Source organism: Lygodium microphyllum, chromosome 25 (genome assembly GCF_053477565.2).
Source record: "Lygodium microphyllum isolate KBCC chromosome 25, Lygodium_microphyllum_v1.1.10, whole genome shotgun sequence".
NCBI lineage: Eukaryota > Viridiplantae > Streptophyta > Polypodiopsida > Schizaeales > Lygodiaceae > Lygodium > Lygodium microphyllum.
In genome coordinates, this window is record NC_141159.1 from 43,992,829 (window position 1) to 44,009,589 (window position 16,761).

General features: G+C 37.4%; 2 protein-coding genes across 2 annotated transcripts in view; both read left to right on the forward strand.

The window, feature by feature from the left end:
• Window positions 1–610, forward strand: part of LOC148014149 (DNA-binding protein) — a 68,057-nt gene extending 67,447 nt beyond the window's left edge. The window contains exons 15-16 of the mRNA XM_087667428.1: window positions 168–337; window positions 460–610. Coding sequence (XP_087523554.1) covers window positions 168–337; window positions 460–514 — 225 coding nt within the window. The 3' untranslated portion in view covers window positions 515–610. The remainder of the gene's footprint in view (window positions 1–167; window positions 338–459) is intronic.
• Window positions 611–1,954: 1,344 nt separating this feature from the next.
• Window positions 1,955–16,761, forward strand: part of LOC148014150 (uncharacterized) — a 38,850-nt gene continuing 24,043 nt past the window's right edge. The window contains exons 1-3 of the mRNA XM_087666526.1: window positions 1,955–2,470; window positions 2,577–2,934; window positions 3,381–3,436. Of these exons, the coding sequence (XP_087522652.1) occupies window positions 1,955–2,470; window positions 2,577–2,934; window positions 3,381–3,436 (930 nt within the window). The remainder of the gene's footprint in view (window positions 2,471–2,576; window positions 2,935–3,380; window positions 3,437–16,761) is intronic.

The following is a 16,761-nucleotide window of genomic DNA, read 5'->3' on the forward strand; positions in this document are numbered from 1 at the left end:
GGGTGTTCACAAGCATAGTGCATCTGCAGAAGTGCTGAAGTGTTCATCTCCTTGCTTTGAGTTAATCATACCAGGTTCAGGTAGCTTAAGAATGCATTCCGATAGTAGTCAATGCATACTGATTCAGAACAAGAAGTTGATATACATACTACATTCTCTTCTTGCAGGTGGGTTTCTTGAGCGATAAAAGGCGAATGAATGTGGCTGTCACTCGTGCTCGTCGCCAATGTTGCATAATATGTGATACTGAGACAGTGAACAATGATCGGTTTTTGAAGCGGCTTGTGGAATATTTTGAGGAGCATGGAGAGTACCTAAGTGCCTCGGAATATGTGCAGTAAGTTGCAAGTCCAATGCCTCAGAATATGTACAGGAAGTTCAAAGTCCGATCTTATCTGCACGAATTTGTTGGAGAGCACAGTTTGATTTCATTCTAATAAATGAAGTGATGCTGTGCAGCTCTTGTAAGGCAGACCAAGATGGTTTGCGTGCTCGCCCACTTGTTATTACATAAGACCTCTAACCTTCATATATTCGAATTCCATTAAGGTGTAGCACGAATTCCATTAATGTTTATGGTCAAATAGACTCCTCCAACATGCATTGATGACCCGTGGCTTAATTGTTCGAGCGTGTCTACATCATTCGACCAACCTTTATTTTCTTACAGATATTTCCATAGCTTTGATAATAATTTTCCAACATTTGAAAATTCTAAGCTAGATAAAAATGGCCGAATTCAAAGCATTAACAGTTCATGTTTTCTAAAGACGTTTCTAGAATCAAGATTTTGTAGTAGCAGAACGTCGGGCTTGTGTGCTGTGAGACCGTAGGAATGAGCCTCCTGACTTCCTTAAGATCAAGGATCCGTCGGGCTTTGAGGTGGTGGTGGAGCTTAAATTTTCTCCTTTCCCAGATGCATGCTATAACTGTTGTGAGAATGACCATTTTGCCCGAGATTGCCCCAAAAGAATGCAACAGCAAAGCAGTACTGTCTCTGCAGATGGCAATCAAAGTCAGGTGCAAGAAGTTAAGGTCCAATCTGAGCCACCTAAGGGTAAAGACTCTGAGAAGGGAAAGAAACAACCGACAGAACCAGCTGACAAGCCACTTGGCAAGTCCCCCAGAGCACACAGAACATTGAGGCTGACAAGGAGAAGACATCGGTGCAAAAACCCACCAAATCCACACAGGTGCAGAGGAAAATGTCCCGCCAATGAACGGCTGGACTGCAGCTAAGACCAAGAAGAAGCAGACCAAAATCTCACTCAAGAAGCTGGCTCGCAAACCTCTGGTTGACCGTAACATTTGCGTGACCATTGAGGGCTTTGAAGACATTGACATTGAACTTCATGAATAGTCTTCGTATAAACAAACACTCATCCAAGGCGACCCTGCTTTCCTGAAATGTGAGGGGGTCGGCTAGCGATTCAAGATGGAAGCGATGCATGAGGCTCATCAGATTGCACAAGCCTTTGATCGTAGCTCTTCAAGACGTGAAATTAACCGAGGAGGATGTTGGTAAGATCTCTATCCCAGTATTTGCCATTTTTGATGACACTGGCACGAGGCAAAGGTGGGGCCATTCTAGCCATCAAAGATGAGCTTTGATGTCAGCTTGCATGGGAAAAAGGAGATGGCACCTCTGTGGCTGCTAGGGTTACCCTTAGTGGTGAAGAGCTAATCCTGGCTTCCATCTATGCTCCCAACATGTCATCCAGAAGGCAGCATCTGTGGGAGTGTTTGAAGGAAAAGCTCAAACCCACTCCGACCCTGCTTACAGGGGATTGGAACATGACTCTTTCTTCAGAGGATCGATCGCATGGAACTGGTTCTATGCTGGCAACAGAAAGAGCAGCGTGGGACACTGACTTTGTCTTGGTCAACATGGACCTTGACAAAGCCTATAATACAAGATGCTGTGCTCAATCTCACATTCTCCATTGATCATGCTATGGGGCTTGACACTGACTTTGTCTTGGTCAACATGGACCTTGACAAAGCCTATGATAGAATCAGCTGGAAGTTTATTATGTCCACACTGCAAGCCTTTGGCTTTGGCCCAGCCTACCTTGGCATGGTTGGTGCGCTATTTAGCAACGCTTCGGCATGCGTAATGGTAAATGAAAAGCTCTCCCAACCCTTCCCTCTGTGCAGATCCATCAGGCAGGGGTGCCCACTGGCACCCCTCTTCTTTGCCTTAATTACTGACCCCCTTTTGAGACATATTGACAAACAGGTGGTGGCAGGCACTAATAAAGGACTTCCCCTTCCTGATGGTTCTCACATGGCGGCCCAATTTTTCGCTGAGGACAATGCTAGCATAGTCCTGGCTAAGAAGACATCAATAGATAATCTGATGGAACTTAACCAGGAATTTGCTAGCTTGTCGGCTTCCAAGATTAATACTGTCAAGACAGCTTCTCCTCCTAACCTACAATGGGCCCTATCCTTGGCTTTTGCAATATGGGTTTAGATTGATCAAATGTGGAGAAATCATAAGATATTTAGGGTGCCCTATTGGTGTAGGTCTCTCCACTAAATGACGCTTTCAATGGTTTAAGGGAAAAATTCAGGGAAAGTTTGAGAAATGGGAGAAAATTCAACTTTCACTAACTGGGAATTCAGTGGTGGCCAAGGTGATCTTGACCTCTTTCACGGTCTTTATGGCTTCCTTGATTCCATTTCATTGGTCTTCTTGGGAGCAGCTAGACCGGATGATTAGAGACTTCCTATGTAAGAAAGATGGCTCCAAGGGCTATGCTCAGATACCGTGGTCCACTCTTACTGCTGACAAATCAGATGGAGGCTATGGTTTGGAGTCCTTGTATCCTAAAGCTTCGCGATTGGCACTCTTGACCCTCATAAGAATCGACAGTGCTCAACCTTGGGCAAGCCTTTTGAGAGAATGGCTTAGCGTAGCTAAACTTGCTGGTAAAGAATGGCCTGAAGCATCTTGGCATGATATATTAGGTGGGAATCTAAAGATTAAAGTACCCTAGTCCAAGGTGGCACAAGATTTGGCACAATTATGGGACTCTCTTGAGAGAAATGAAACTCCATAATCCCCAAATGCGAGAGGATGGCTCGCTACCTCTCAGCATTCGGCTCTCCCCCTTTCCTTGTGATCCACCCTTGGTACCCTATCATGAACAGCCAAGACTAGCAAGAAAGATTTGCTCTAAAAGGTCTGAAGACATGGGCATGTGATGCAAGTTCCAATTCTTGGAAGGATATGCCCACTATCAGGGACCGGTTTAGGTTTAATGAGTTGGAACTTTAGTGGATCATGAGGCTGATGTCACGCCTCAAGCCTGATTTTCCACCACCATGCAAGCCAAAGTGCACCCATCTCCTTAAATCTGTGGTCATTGATGCAGGCATGAGAGCCTGGACTGTGAAGAAGCCCAAACAGATGTATGGCTCATCTACTCAGGTAACCATGCAAACTTGGGCTGCATGGAAGTAGTTTCCTCACTCTCGAATGTCAACTGGAGAAGGACTTGGAAAGCCACCAGATCTAACCACTTGAATACCCTCCTATGGAGGTTGGTACTAAACAAGCTCCCTGTTCGGGCAAGACTCAACAAAGTCCTTAAGCTCCCCCCCCATTATATATGGTGTAGAAAGAAAGAAGAGACAATCACTCACCTCTTTTGGGAGTGCCCTGTTGTTAGACCGGTTTGGAATACCATTAGGTGACTTAAGAGCAGCCAATCTAAAGGATTTAGTCACTATGAAGATTGCCCTATTTGGTGATTGTGGACCACTTGACAAAGCCTCACTACTGCTATTGGATACCCTAAGAGCAATTACACTCAAGCATATTTGGTGTCTGAGAAACAATGCTGTCTTCAGATGAGAAAAGATTTCCCTAGCAGAGGACATACTTGTCTTGAAAGATCGGATCTTAGTCTTTTTGAAAAGAATCAAGAACACCCATTGGGTCTTTCGGCTTTTTTGTAAAAAATTAGATGTTGTGGCTTAATGCCTTGATGCATATCCTTTGTATGTTGTAATTACTTTACTATAAATGGAAATTTACCCGTGCATTAGAAAATAAAAGATTTTGTAGTTGGAATAACATCATTAGATCTCTCTTTTGCAAAATATAAATATAAATCACAACTTTTGCATATTGAATCAAAAGATCAGAGATTAATCTATCTTAATGGCAAAACACCCACCTTGATGTATGCTTGTGCCTCTACCATATTGATATATGTTATTTTGGTTATTCTTTTTTCCTTATATTAGATGTGATGTATGTGGGACTATCTCTTTAATATGACCCTTTTGAGTAACATTGCATTAGGAATGAACCTCTCCAATATCTTTACCATAGGAATCAACTTCTCCAATATTTTTACCACACACTTGTAACCTTCAACTATAAGTTCTCAATGTGTTTTTATATTCTTTCAAATATGCCTATAAAGTGATAATAAACATGACATATTGTTAAGAGTCCTTGGATTTTACAAATTTTTCTAACTCTATATGAGTCAAGCTTCTTATAAAGTCTTATTGAGTGTAAACTTTTAAGCCTAATTTTTGATATTTTGACAAAGTATTTAATTGATGAAAATTAGCCATTTAAGACGTGCAAGATCCATTATAAATTTGCACTGAACGTTATGTAATCTACCCAAGGTTTTAATGTAAGGTTTTGCTCTAATGATAAGTCTTGAGCGAATAGTTAGTGTCACCTTAACACTTGTTATTCTAAGCCTTAGAAATTTTGTAGCTTGTGCTATATACAATGACCAAATATTAACTCAACTTTCATGAAACAAAAATTTCTCAAGGAAAAATATAGAAAAGTGCTTGATAAGAGAAGGGTCATAATCTTTTTCCATACATGAGTGATTACATCCTTTATAGATATATTTATGGATTTGTATTTCTTAAATTTTGTGCTTTAAAAACCATGAAAAGCATCATTTTTGGCTTTTTACTTTTCTTATATGAGTGATATGCTTTTGGGCTTAAAATGTTTAATTTTCATTGAATAATTTTATCTTTATAAAAATGTTTGTGTTGCCCTTAGGTTTTGGTATGAAGGTTATAAAAACAATAAATAGATTGGTACATGAGTGTATAATAAATGCAGCTCTCTTTAATATCATACTTATCAAAAGTACAAGATATTCATTTCTTGCCATTTATTTGCGAGAGACAATATAAGTAATGCTATACATGGTTAATTGTGTCATGAGTTATTATTGTGGCAAATAAAGAAATGAAAGTTCACAAAACAAACATATAATATTTTATTTTCATAGTATTAAAATTAAAAATGATGGTAACATTACCTAGGGGTTAGAAACATGATGCTTGATTATGTGGTGAATTTATACTAAATCAATGAGATGATTCAAAATACCTATGTAATGCCTCATGTAGTAAATCTATATATATTTTATGAAAATGAGGTAGCCATGGGTCTTCTTTGAACATTAGCTCATGCGAAAAATTTGAGTCCCTTGATTTTAATGTGGTTGTGAGTGGCATGCATATATTATATAGTCATAGGTTGGAGTTAGAAATGGCTTTTGAACCCTTTTGGTTATTCAATAGAATGATTTTTCTATTTAACGAAGTATCCATGATATTGAGTATATACTCAAGCAATGGTCTAGCTATGGTAAAAAATAACTTTGGGTAGTGATATTTCAATATCGTCCTCAAGTAGTACAGGGTCATCTACAGAGGTAACTTTTAAGAGGTTATATGTAATTTTATATCATAGAATATGTGGGAAAAGTCCTAGTTTAGGCTTTAAAGCTAAGGTAATCTATTTTTTAAACCAAAGAAATCTTACAATTAGTTAGCAAATAAATTGTATACGAATGTAATGAGATACTAACACATGATTGTTTTTTGCATATATCTTATCATCATCATTACAATCCAAGGTGGCTTTGTAAACTTGTTTCTTTGCTCTAGAAAATCCAAAGCTCTATGCAAATCTATGTGCATTCATTTTGCTTTATACAAATGATACATTCTAGAAATCAATACATTCATTTGGTCACTTGTTAATTGAGTCTCTTTATCATGTTCTCTTTTCGTATTACAATGATTGAAAAACCTTGTGAGCCACCCACATGCCAAAGGAAGTTGACTAATGAAATCTAACACATTTTCACCATTAGAGCATAAAGGCTCTGTCGTGGTGGTAGTCACAATGACACATACCAATGGAAATTTTCCCTATGAAAAATTTCCTATTTGGATCAAAGCTTACTACTCTTTTGCTCTATACTTTGAAGACTATACCATAAGTATATTTTCTTGATTTCTCTCCTTGGAATATTTTACTTCTACTTAAATAAGTCATATATGTATGAGGCATGTGAGCACAAAGACTACGAAGATATTGTATCTAAGATCATGTAATTAAAGTGTTTGTAGGAGTTTGTACATATGTAGAGCACATCTTTTTATGCCATGATATTGATTTATTTATATTTCTATCAGATTTGCATTCTGCAACTTAAAACATTGCACTTTTGTTTTCTTTTGCCATAGGGCCAATTTTGAGGCCAAATGGGTCTTATAAATTTGGATTAATTTTTAATCACATACTAACTAGATGAAAATATTGAAGGAAGGACATTATTTGCTCATTTTTCTCTAATTTTAGGGATGAATTTGCATTAAATAATGGATGCATCTCTCTCTTTCAATCTCTTTTTCCTTTCCTTTTGTATTTAGTACACCATTCTTAAAAAAATTAACTAGGACCTTTAAAAAAAGGTTTTTTTTTTCAAAAATTTTAAATATGATAATTTATTGAATTTGATTAAGTTTTCTTCTTGAGCTTCAATCATTTTATTTCTTGGAACTTTGTATTTTCATATATTCTTTTGTTGTTTTTTTTTGTTTCTTCATCTTCATTATCTTCTTTTCATCTCTCAATACGAGGATTGACATAAGCTCAAACACATTGCTAAGCTCTACTTCCTTGAAGAGATCCCAATAAAAACTTTAAGTAAGCTTGAGCACATGGATAATGTTGAGATATCAAGCTCTACATGAGCTGACATCCACTATGCACCTTGTTGATGTGGCATGATATTATTTAGTGGCATGTTAGATGATTGATATGATGATACATAAGTGATTTTATAGCTAGACTAGACCCATGTAGTCCATCCTTGGTTAGTGCGCATTCACTGTGCCACCTCTTCTTTCCTTAATGGGTTCACACTTAGTGACCATGTGTACATACACTGTGATAATGTAATGTTTCCATTACTTAGTTAATTTTAATAAACAATGTGCGTATACATTTTAAAAATTGATTTATGTTGAAAACAAAATTGCACATTTAACAATAATTGAGGAGATATTATGTGGAAGAAAGACTTGGGAAATCCTCCTAAGACAAGCTTATCAAAACTATGTTTGTAGTATATAACAACAAAAAGAACTAGTCTAGTGGATAGTCACTTGGCAATTAAGTGCACTTGGGTGATGACACTGTCGAGATGGGTGACCTCTCGAGAAGCTTTTCCTACAAGCTAGTGGGAGCTTCTCTCATGCAGCCAACAGTGCCAACAAAGCCTTCGTAGTTTGTTGCCAAGTATACCAAGGTCTATGCCTTGGTCACTGCCTTGGTCATAAGCCTTGGAGTGAAGCCCGCTCAACGATGCGACGTGCGGTGCTCACCGCCCGTCCACTACGCGGTCATGGTCACTTTTTTATATTTGTAAATTTTGATCTTTATGTCCACGCTACGTTTCAAGAACGGAGCCCCCTCGTTGACATCATCGATGATGTCATCGAAAATGCTAAAAGCAAGTGTTTTCTCTTTTACCCCCTCTCCCTCCCCCTCTAATTATTATATAAACAAGGATAGAGCGTTATATCAGAAGAATAACTTATGCAAAAGTCTCTCTGTTATTAACGCGATGAAGCTCTACTGCAATCAGTTGAGTCTCTCTCTCTCCACACCTATGTGGAAGTACTGCTCAATTCCATCAAGCTTCTTCCATGGCTCCCAAGAGACATTGAGATATTGAGGGAGGTCATGCTCGAAGAGCTTCCCAACACGAGGAAGTAGCTGCTGCCTACTGAGGGAACTCAACACGAAGTTGAAGCGCAATCGGAAGTTACCCTCGAATCCATTCAACCCGAAAGGACCAGTTATTCCATAATGAACTGAGGTTGTGGTAATACCTCGCAATCATGATGGATGCCTATGGTTGGGTGGACCCGTTAAGTCGAGTAACTTTCCAACACTAGATAGAGCTGATTAAATTGTGACCCTCCCGATATGAGTAGGATTAGTTACCAGGTTTAACACCGTTTTAGGGGGATTGGAGTTGAGATTTTACCTTATAGGTAGGGGGATCGAGTTACACTCTTCCCCATCTCTCACTCTCTTTGAACCAAGTGCGGTGTAAACCTCACTCATGCCTTTGATTGATTATAAAGTGGTCTTTCTTAGGTGGGCGTTAGATTGCTGTTAGGGGTGACTTGTCTATGCTTCCCCTGTGAAGTAGAACTGAGATTCCCATATTCAACTAAGTCCTAGGTTTCCCATGGGGAGATTGGATGGTGATGTGCATGGATATGAATTTCGGTCGACTACTAAGAGGACTCCCCCAATCTGTTGGAGGAGGCACCTCACAAATACTTTCACGCTAATCTTTTATCATATTATAGGGTTAGTTCTTTGTGTGAAAGAAGATTCATGATATCCTTATAGACGAGTTCTTGACTACCAATGCATTCAAGTCATGACACTATGGTGAGGTAGAGAAAATCCAAATGTATAATATGGTGAGGTGCCATGGAAGAAGTCAAATGTATAATTTCTCTTTCATTTTCTCTCATGTTTTGTTTCTCTATTTGTATGTATAATTGGAACATGATTATTTTATCATTTGGATTGCAAGAAGCACAAAACTCAATAAGGTATTGTTTGGAATATTAGAACTATACTTTTTCTTTATGTTTGCATTTGCAGTAGTTTTAAAATTCTTAATAAACAAACATTTGATAATTATTAGATGTTGTTCCCTTTGTCTTCTTTCTCCTCTTACTATTACTATTTATCTTTCTATTTCGTGTACTTGTACACATCTTGAGATGCTATTTGGAGTACAAGAAGTAAAAAAATGAACAAGCTATTGTTTGGGATATTTTGATAATTTTTATTTCTCAATATTTGCATTTGCAATAGTTTAAGATTTCTTGATAAATATTTTTTTAATTGTTATAGGCATTTCACTCTCTTCCCCCATAAGGGGATTATTGAGCACTTGAATACAACATAACAAGATTCTTAAATATATCATTAAAATTATCTTCATATTCTCTACATATTCTTTGTTATGCAAGAGATTTATTTGTCTCGTATATCCTTGTAATGGGGATTTTTCAAAGGATTAACCAAGGCATGAGCACTATACCACAAGAAATATTCCCTTCTTGAAACCTTTGAAGCTTGGATCATAGCCAAGAATCCCAATTGCAATATACTTTTTAATGACTAAAATCTTGCCTCTATTTGAGGGTGTGTAGGAAATCCCAAAAATCAAGATAAAGTTCTTAGTACATATTGTGGCAAGATGGAATTACCTTAGACTTGGCATAATAAATCTTCAACATGTTTAGATTAATAATTGGTAAGCAAGTAATGGAAAATTACAAAATCCACCTCAAATCTTAGCCCACCAGGTTTACCTCTTTAGTATTTTTAAGTCAAGTTTTATTGACATAGCCATGTCCTCAATAACTCCTCAATATTGCATGTCTGCTTGTTTACCAAGTTCAATCTTCTTGTAGTAGTTAGTTTCCAATATGTGATGTCTAGTTGGGTTGACTAGCTCTTCCTTGTAGACCAACAAGCATACAAACCCAAAAATAGAATTAATTAAACTCAAACTTCTATTAATGGAATTAATATTCCAATGTTGCTTTGCAAGCTTGAAGGAAGCTTCTATAATATTTTCTTTACAATCCTCCTTTTTTTTGTAGAATCGTTTCTTGAGATGAACACGGTATAGAAGTCTTGGATACTTTTTATATCTCTAGTATTCTGTTAAAGCTCTAGAACTCCTCATGGAAGTATAATATATTTGACAAGATAACATGCTATGTGGTGAATGGTGGATTAAAGATTTTCCTAGCAATGTTAAAGCATTAAGTTTTTCCAACTTTATAAGGGAAGAAACATAATTTTGCAATTACAGATTTCTCCATTGACAATTTCTTCTCCAATATGAGTGACCTACTATCATATTCTCTAATGCCAAGATTTTTTAGGGGCCTTACATGACCATGTGGTGTGGTTGATATCTTCTTCTTCTTCAGTAGGACAAAAAATAATCCATGAATAGAGTATATTAGTAAAGTTTAGACTTGAAACTCAATTGGACCCTATGCCGTGCGTGGAGACAATCCGATATTCCTCCACACTGTAGAGTCCAAGTGCAAAACAACAAAATTTCTTCAAATTTTATATGTTCTAAGAATAATCACTATATATTGATATAATGATTAATATTGTAGACAAAGAAATGTAACAATATTAAGTAGTAAACATGAGAAATACAAATGCATATGTGAATCCCTTGCATAAATCCTCCATTAAACAAATTGATACCAATGGAAATGTGAAGATACTCTAAAACTAGGAATAGTTGTAGCATGTATCCATCTATTTCTCTTGTAGGCTAGCTTTCTATTTGGGAAGTTAAATTAGTCAACAAACTCTTCTTTGTAGATCAATAAGCATACAAACCCAAACCCAAAATAGAATTCATATAGCTTACATTTCTATCTATGAGATGAACAATCTAATGTTACTTTGCAATATTCAAAAGCTTATGTAGTCCCTTGTTTAGAGCCCTCCTTTGATTGTTGACCCTTCCCTAAAATGTATAGTGAATAAAAGACCTTGACTTTGAAATTACTTTTCCTTAAAGCTCCGAAAATCCTCCAAGAAGTATAATATGTTTGACAAGATGATATTTTGTGTGTTGAATGGTAAATTAAATATTTTTTGGACATTAATTAGGGAATAAGACTGTTTATAAAGTAAGAATAACAACTTCTCATCTAGGAATTCCTTTTTGTCGGAAATTTCTTCTACTACATAATTGTTCTCTACACCAAGATCCTTTGAGGCTTCTATATGAACTTTTATTTCCTCTCCAATGTCTAGATTTTTAAGGGGTTCTCTATAACCAAAGAGTATGGTTGCTATCTTCTCGTTCTCAAGGACATCCATTTGTACTTCAATGAGAAGAACCGTCTAAGCATAGGGCAACTAAGCAAAATGTGGACATAAAATTGACTCGGACCCTATGGCAGGTTGGGAGGCACTTTGACACTATCAGATTGCCTCCTAGCATGCCATAGGAACTAGGTGCAAAATTACATAAATTTTTTATATGTGACATATTTGAAGACTTGCCACCACATATTAATTTGCTATGAATGCTATATATAAAAAGATATGGCATTCTCGAGTACAAAGCATGAAATTTTTAGTAACGTAAGGCTAGCATTGATATTCTCATGGACATGTGTGGCATTAATTGCTTGGAGAGAAGGAGAGTTGTTTGAGCTAATACTAGTTACTTGGAGAAGAGATAGTTTTTAAAGCTAAAATTTGAGATGCAAGGCAAACACTTGTAGAAATGTGATACTTCTTGATGTAGAATTCTTTTGGCTAGAGATTTTGATCATTATAAGGCCATGGATGAGCTCAAAAGGCCCATTCCAATCCTTTTGAGTACAAACATAACCCCATTCCAATGATAAAACTTCAAGTAGATGAAGACAAGGATGGAGCAAGTAGAGGTTAGGAGCTACATGCTCTCCTCCCCTTCATTATTCTCCTCATTATATCTTAAACTTCAAGTAGAGGAAGACAAGGATGGAGCAAGTACATGCTCTCCTCCCCTTCATTATTCTCCTCATTCTATCTTCTCTTCAATCTTTTCTTACAAGTCTCTCACACACACTTAATACAACCAGGTATAAAGCTTAGGCTTGTGCCTCATTTCTCAACACTCCCTCAGAATGAGCTTGCAAAGGTAATACTCCAAGTGCACTCCTATAATACTCAACCTTTACCTAATGCTGTGGTAAAGATATCAACAACTTGGTCATTTGTTTTGACATGGACCAAGTTAACCTCTCCATCAATGACCTTCTCTCTAATGAAGTGATAGTGCACTTCTATGTGTTATTTCCTAGCATGGTAGACTGGGTTCTTTGCCAACATAATGCTGCTAATGTTGTCACAATATATGATGAATCCACCATCAATTTCAATCCCATGTCGCATAAAACCAATCTTAGCCATGTTTGCTCACATGCTGCCAATGCAATACCTCGGTACTCAGCTTCTGTACTTGATAAAGCAACTGTAGGTTGCTTTTTGCTGCTCCAACTTACCATGGTTGATCCAAATGAAAATGCAATCCCACTGGTGGATCTCCTATCCATAAAATTACATGACCAATCTACATTAGTATACCCAAATGAGGTAGGCTTTATTCCCATCTCATAGAATAAGACAAATCCACTTGTCTTCTTCACATACCTTAGAAATCTCCTCATTGCATTCAAATGTGATTTACATGGTCTTTGCATAAATTGGCTAATCAATCCAACAAAATGACTCAAATCTAGCCTTGTAATGGTTAAGTAGATAAGACTACCAACCATCTTTCTAAACATAGTCACATCTTCCACATATTGCCCATCATCAATCATTTTGATGTTCTGATATCCAAGGGAGTATCCACTAGCTTACATCTTGTCATGCCATACTTCTCCAACATCTCCAAGGAATACTATCTTTGTACCATCCAAATACCATGAGGTGTATCAATGACCTCAATGCCCAAAAAATATCTCAATAGACCAAGTTCCTTTATGTCAAATTCCTTATGACGACCATGCTTACCTCATCAATCTCCCTCCCTCTCTCAAGTGTACCTGTATGAGGTCATCAACATAAATGATAGCCACAACCATGCCATCCTTTGTATATCTCACATAGAGCGAGTAATCAACCATACTTTGTTGAAATCCCATGTTGCCCAAGAATTTGCTAATCCTCGCACACCAAGCGATTCATATATCCTTCAAACTAATCCATGTACACTTCCTCTTCTAAATTCCCATTCAAGAATGCATTTGTCACATCCATTTGATACAATTTCCAGCCATATATAGAAGCCAAAGCAATCAATGATCTCAATGTAGTAGTTATCTTTGCCACTGGACTGAATGTCTCCTCATAATCCGATCCATATGTTTGTGCATAACCCTTTGCAACCAGTCTTGCTTTATACCTTTCTAGAGAACCATCCCATTTGCACTTGACTTTGTACACCCATTTGCAACCAATTGATTTCTTTCCATGAGGTAACTACACTAAATTCGAAGTCTTGTTTTTCTTTAATGCATCTATCTCCTCATCCATAGCTTGTCTCCATTCTTTGCTTTCCACTACTTCCTCAAAGCAAGTAGGTTCCACGTGTTGTACATAAGAAACCGTATAAGAATAATGCATCTTCATGAACCCATTATATGTCAATCTATCAACAGGATATCTAACCCTTTCTGATCTCCTCAACTAAGGTGCACTACTTGGAGTCTCAACTGCTCTTGCATGTGGTGGCACATATTTTCTTGCACTTCTAGTACTTGGAGTTTTTACATGAGGAATGCCATACTCATCATTGATAGATTCATCCTTTGAACTTTTAGCCATAGGTCTCTTGCATTTTGCAATTTCCACACTCTTTTGCGAACTCCTCAACATGCCACTCATGGACTATAGCTGTCACTACTTTCTGCATTCTCTTGAGGTCCAGACATATCTTCTAAGTGTTGATTTCCAAGCTTACCATTTTCTAAAATTTTCTTCCCATGAACATCATCATTGCTACTCTCATAAGAATCCAAGTCCACTGCAATCTTGGGCTTGTACCATGATTCATAATCACTAAATCTGACATCCTTGCTAATGTAAACTTCCTTAGTCACTAGATCATAGCATTTGTAACCCTTCTTCTCATCAGGATATCCAAGAAAGATGCATTTTATAGCCTTTGGCCCCATCTTCTTCCTCAAATAATTAGGAACATGAACATAGCAAACACATCCAAAAACCTTGAACTAGGCAACAATGGGTGTCCTACCATACATCTTCTCATACAGTGATACATGATGAGTCAATGCTATAGGTGTCATGTTCATGATATGTATTGTAGTATGCACTGTCTCTGCCCAATATGTCAATGGCATATTCATTTGGTTCATCATTGCCCTAGCAATCTATGCAATGATACAATTCTTTCTTTCTGCCACACCATTCTGTTGAGGTGTGTACCTACATGTCACCTGTCTTTTGATTCCATGATCTCTCAAAAAATCTGACAATTCATATGACATGTACTCTCCTCCATTATCAGACATCAAGCATTTTATGTAACAACCAAACTATTTTTCAACCATAGCATTTTATGTTGCATGAAATACACCCAAGTCATTTTGCTAAAGTCATTAATAAAAGTGATATAAAACCTGCATCTCCCACACAATGAGACATTTTGACATGGACCCCAAATATCAAAATGCACCATTTCCAAAGGATAACTAATGATTCTCCCCCTCTTTGGAAATGGTAATGTAGCTTGCTTGCTAAACTGACAAGCCTCACATACATCATTATAATTAACATAACCAAAATGGGGCAAACCTGTTTAGTTTGCATTTATTCCAGTCTTTGCAAGTTTATATGACCAATTCTCCTATACCGTAATTCAACATCCTTATCTTGACCATGCTCACTTTCAACATACATAGAATTTTGAATGACAGGAGTACTTGCACCAAAGGCAAATAACTTGCATTTCTTCTTTCCTTTTGCAATCAATTTGCTAGGCCTTCTATTCCAAAATTCCTCAATGAAACATCCATATCTATTGAATCTCACCTGCATTCCTTGGTCTGAACTGATGCTAAGTTCTTAGTGATTGTAGGTACATAAAGTACATCCCCAAGCTTATTTTCAACTCCATCTCTAGTGACAAGTGGCACACTACCAATATGAGTAATTTTATGCAAAGTATCATCCCTAGTAGCCACATATTCTTTATTCTGCATTTGCTATTTTGTGTCAAACCACTCAACATGATGAGTCATGTGATCTGTAGCCCCTCAGTCCAAAAACCAATCATCCTCACTGGGAGGGTGTGTCATGCTCCCTAATACATGTTCCATGGCAAATAAATGGTCTCTAACAAAGCCACCTCTAGGTCCATAACCTGCACCTCCATAGCCACCTGCATAATGGTCATATTGAGTCCTTTATCGACCCCTAGGCATAGCATTTTTCTTGTGATAACATTCCATTTCAAAATGTCCATAATTCTCACAATAATTACATGCACCATCTCTATGTGGAAGAGTAGATCATCTTCTACCTCTAGAGTAAGCTCTCCTTCTGCCTCTAGGCATGAAACCACCACGACCAAAGGTACCTCAACCACATGAAAAGCTATCACCACCATGCCCATAAGATGAGCCTCTAGCTCTAGATGGGCTGCCATTCCCTCTCTGATGATAAAAGACACTATCTCCACTTGTATTCTTGCTACTACTATATGCATTCAAACCCAACTTTATTTCTTCTGTAAGTGTAGCAAAGCAATTAATTCTTCAAAGTCTGGCATAGAGTCTCCTCTAATTGAAATAGAGGTATCCAAAGATTTATATGTTGGACAAAGTCCATTAAGTGTGATTGAAACTAAGTCATCATCATCCACTGGTGCATTTATAGATGCAAGATCTTCTGCAACATGTTTGATCTCTACAACTTAGTCACTGATAGTGTGGTTTCCTCTCCATGCTCCATGCAGTCTTTGCTTAATTTTGTATCTTTCTTGCCTCTGTGCATGACATGTCTCTTTACAAGTGTTTGCCTTCTTAATATGAGGAATCAAAGTCTCTGATATGCATATAGAGATCCAATGCAAAACTTTCATGTTCTTTCTAGTCCAATCCTTGTATGCCTTCTTTTGCTCTTTTGTGGGCTCCTCAAGAAGCTTTGGACGTGCATCATCACCTATAATGAGTTTCCAAAGACCTCTCCCCATCAGAAAGTTCTCCATCCGATATGACCAGACACTATAGATGTCCTTGGTCAATTTATCTCCAACAATCTGGGTGATTTGAGCTATGTCTCAAATTTTGATGGCTGCAATTTCAGAAAAACAAGTAATGTGTGCTATCTCAATCAAGCATTCAACAACATGAACCAATCCGCTACCTCAAATGGTAGACCTGAGACAAAAAATACACCAAAATAGCCTTAAAAATTCATGTTATTTCCCTTCCAAGAGAATGTCTGGTATACAAAAGCTCAAATGTTGTGATGTACATTCATACATGATGCCCATACATAATACATTGGCTGTCCAGCAAGAACCATCTAAAACGGAGCTCATATGACCCAAAAAGCATCAAACCGCGGGCTTAAAATCAACCAACTTCCTTGCTATTTTTTTGCAATTTTTGTGCTAGGAATGAAGTACTAGTCAATTTGAAGCTAGAAAAAATGTTCTAGATATTTTTTGCAAATTTTTGTGCCTCCAAAATGGCACCCGAAAAAGGCATAAATCGGCCTTACAGCAAGAATGTTCAAATCTGGACACTTATTTAACATGCCATTGTGACAATAAATCTGAGTTACTAGTTACATTTTCAGTTAAAATAGAT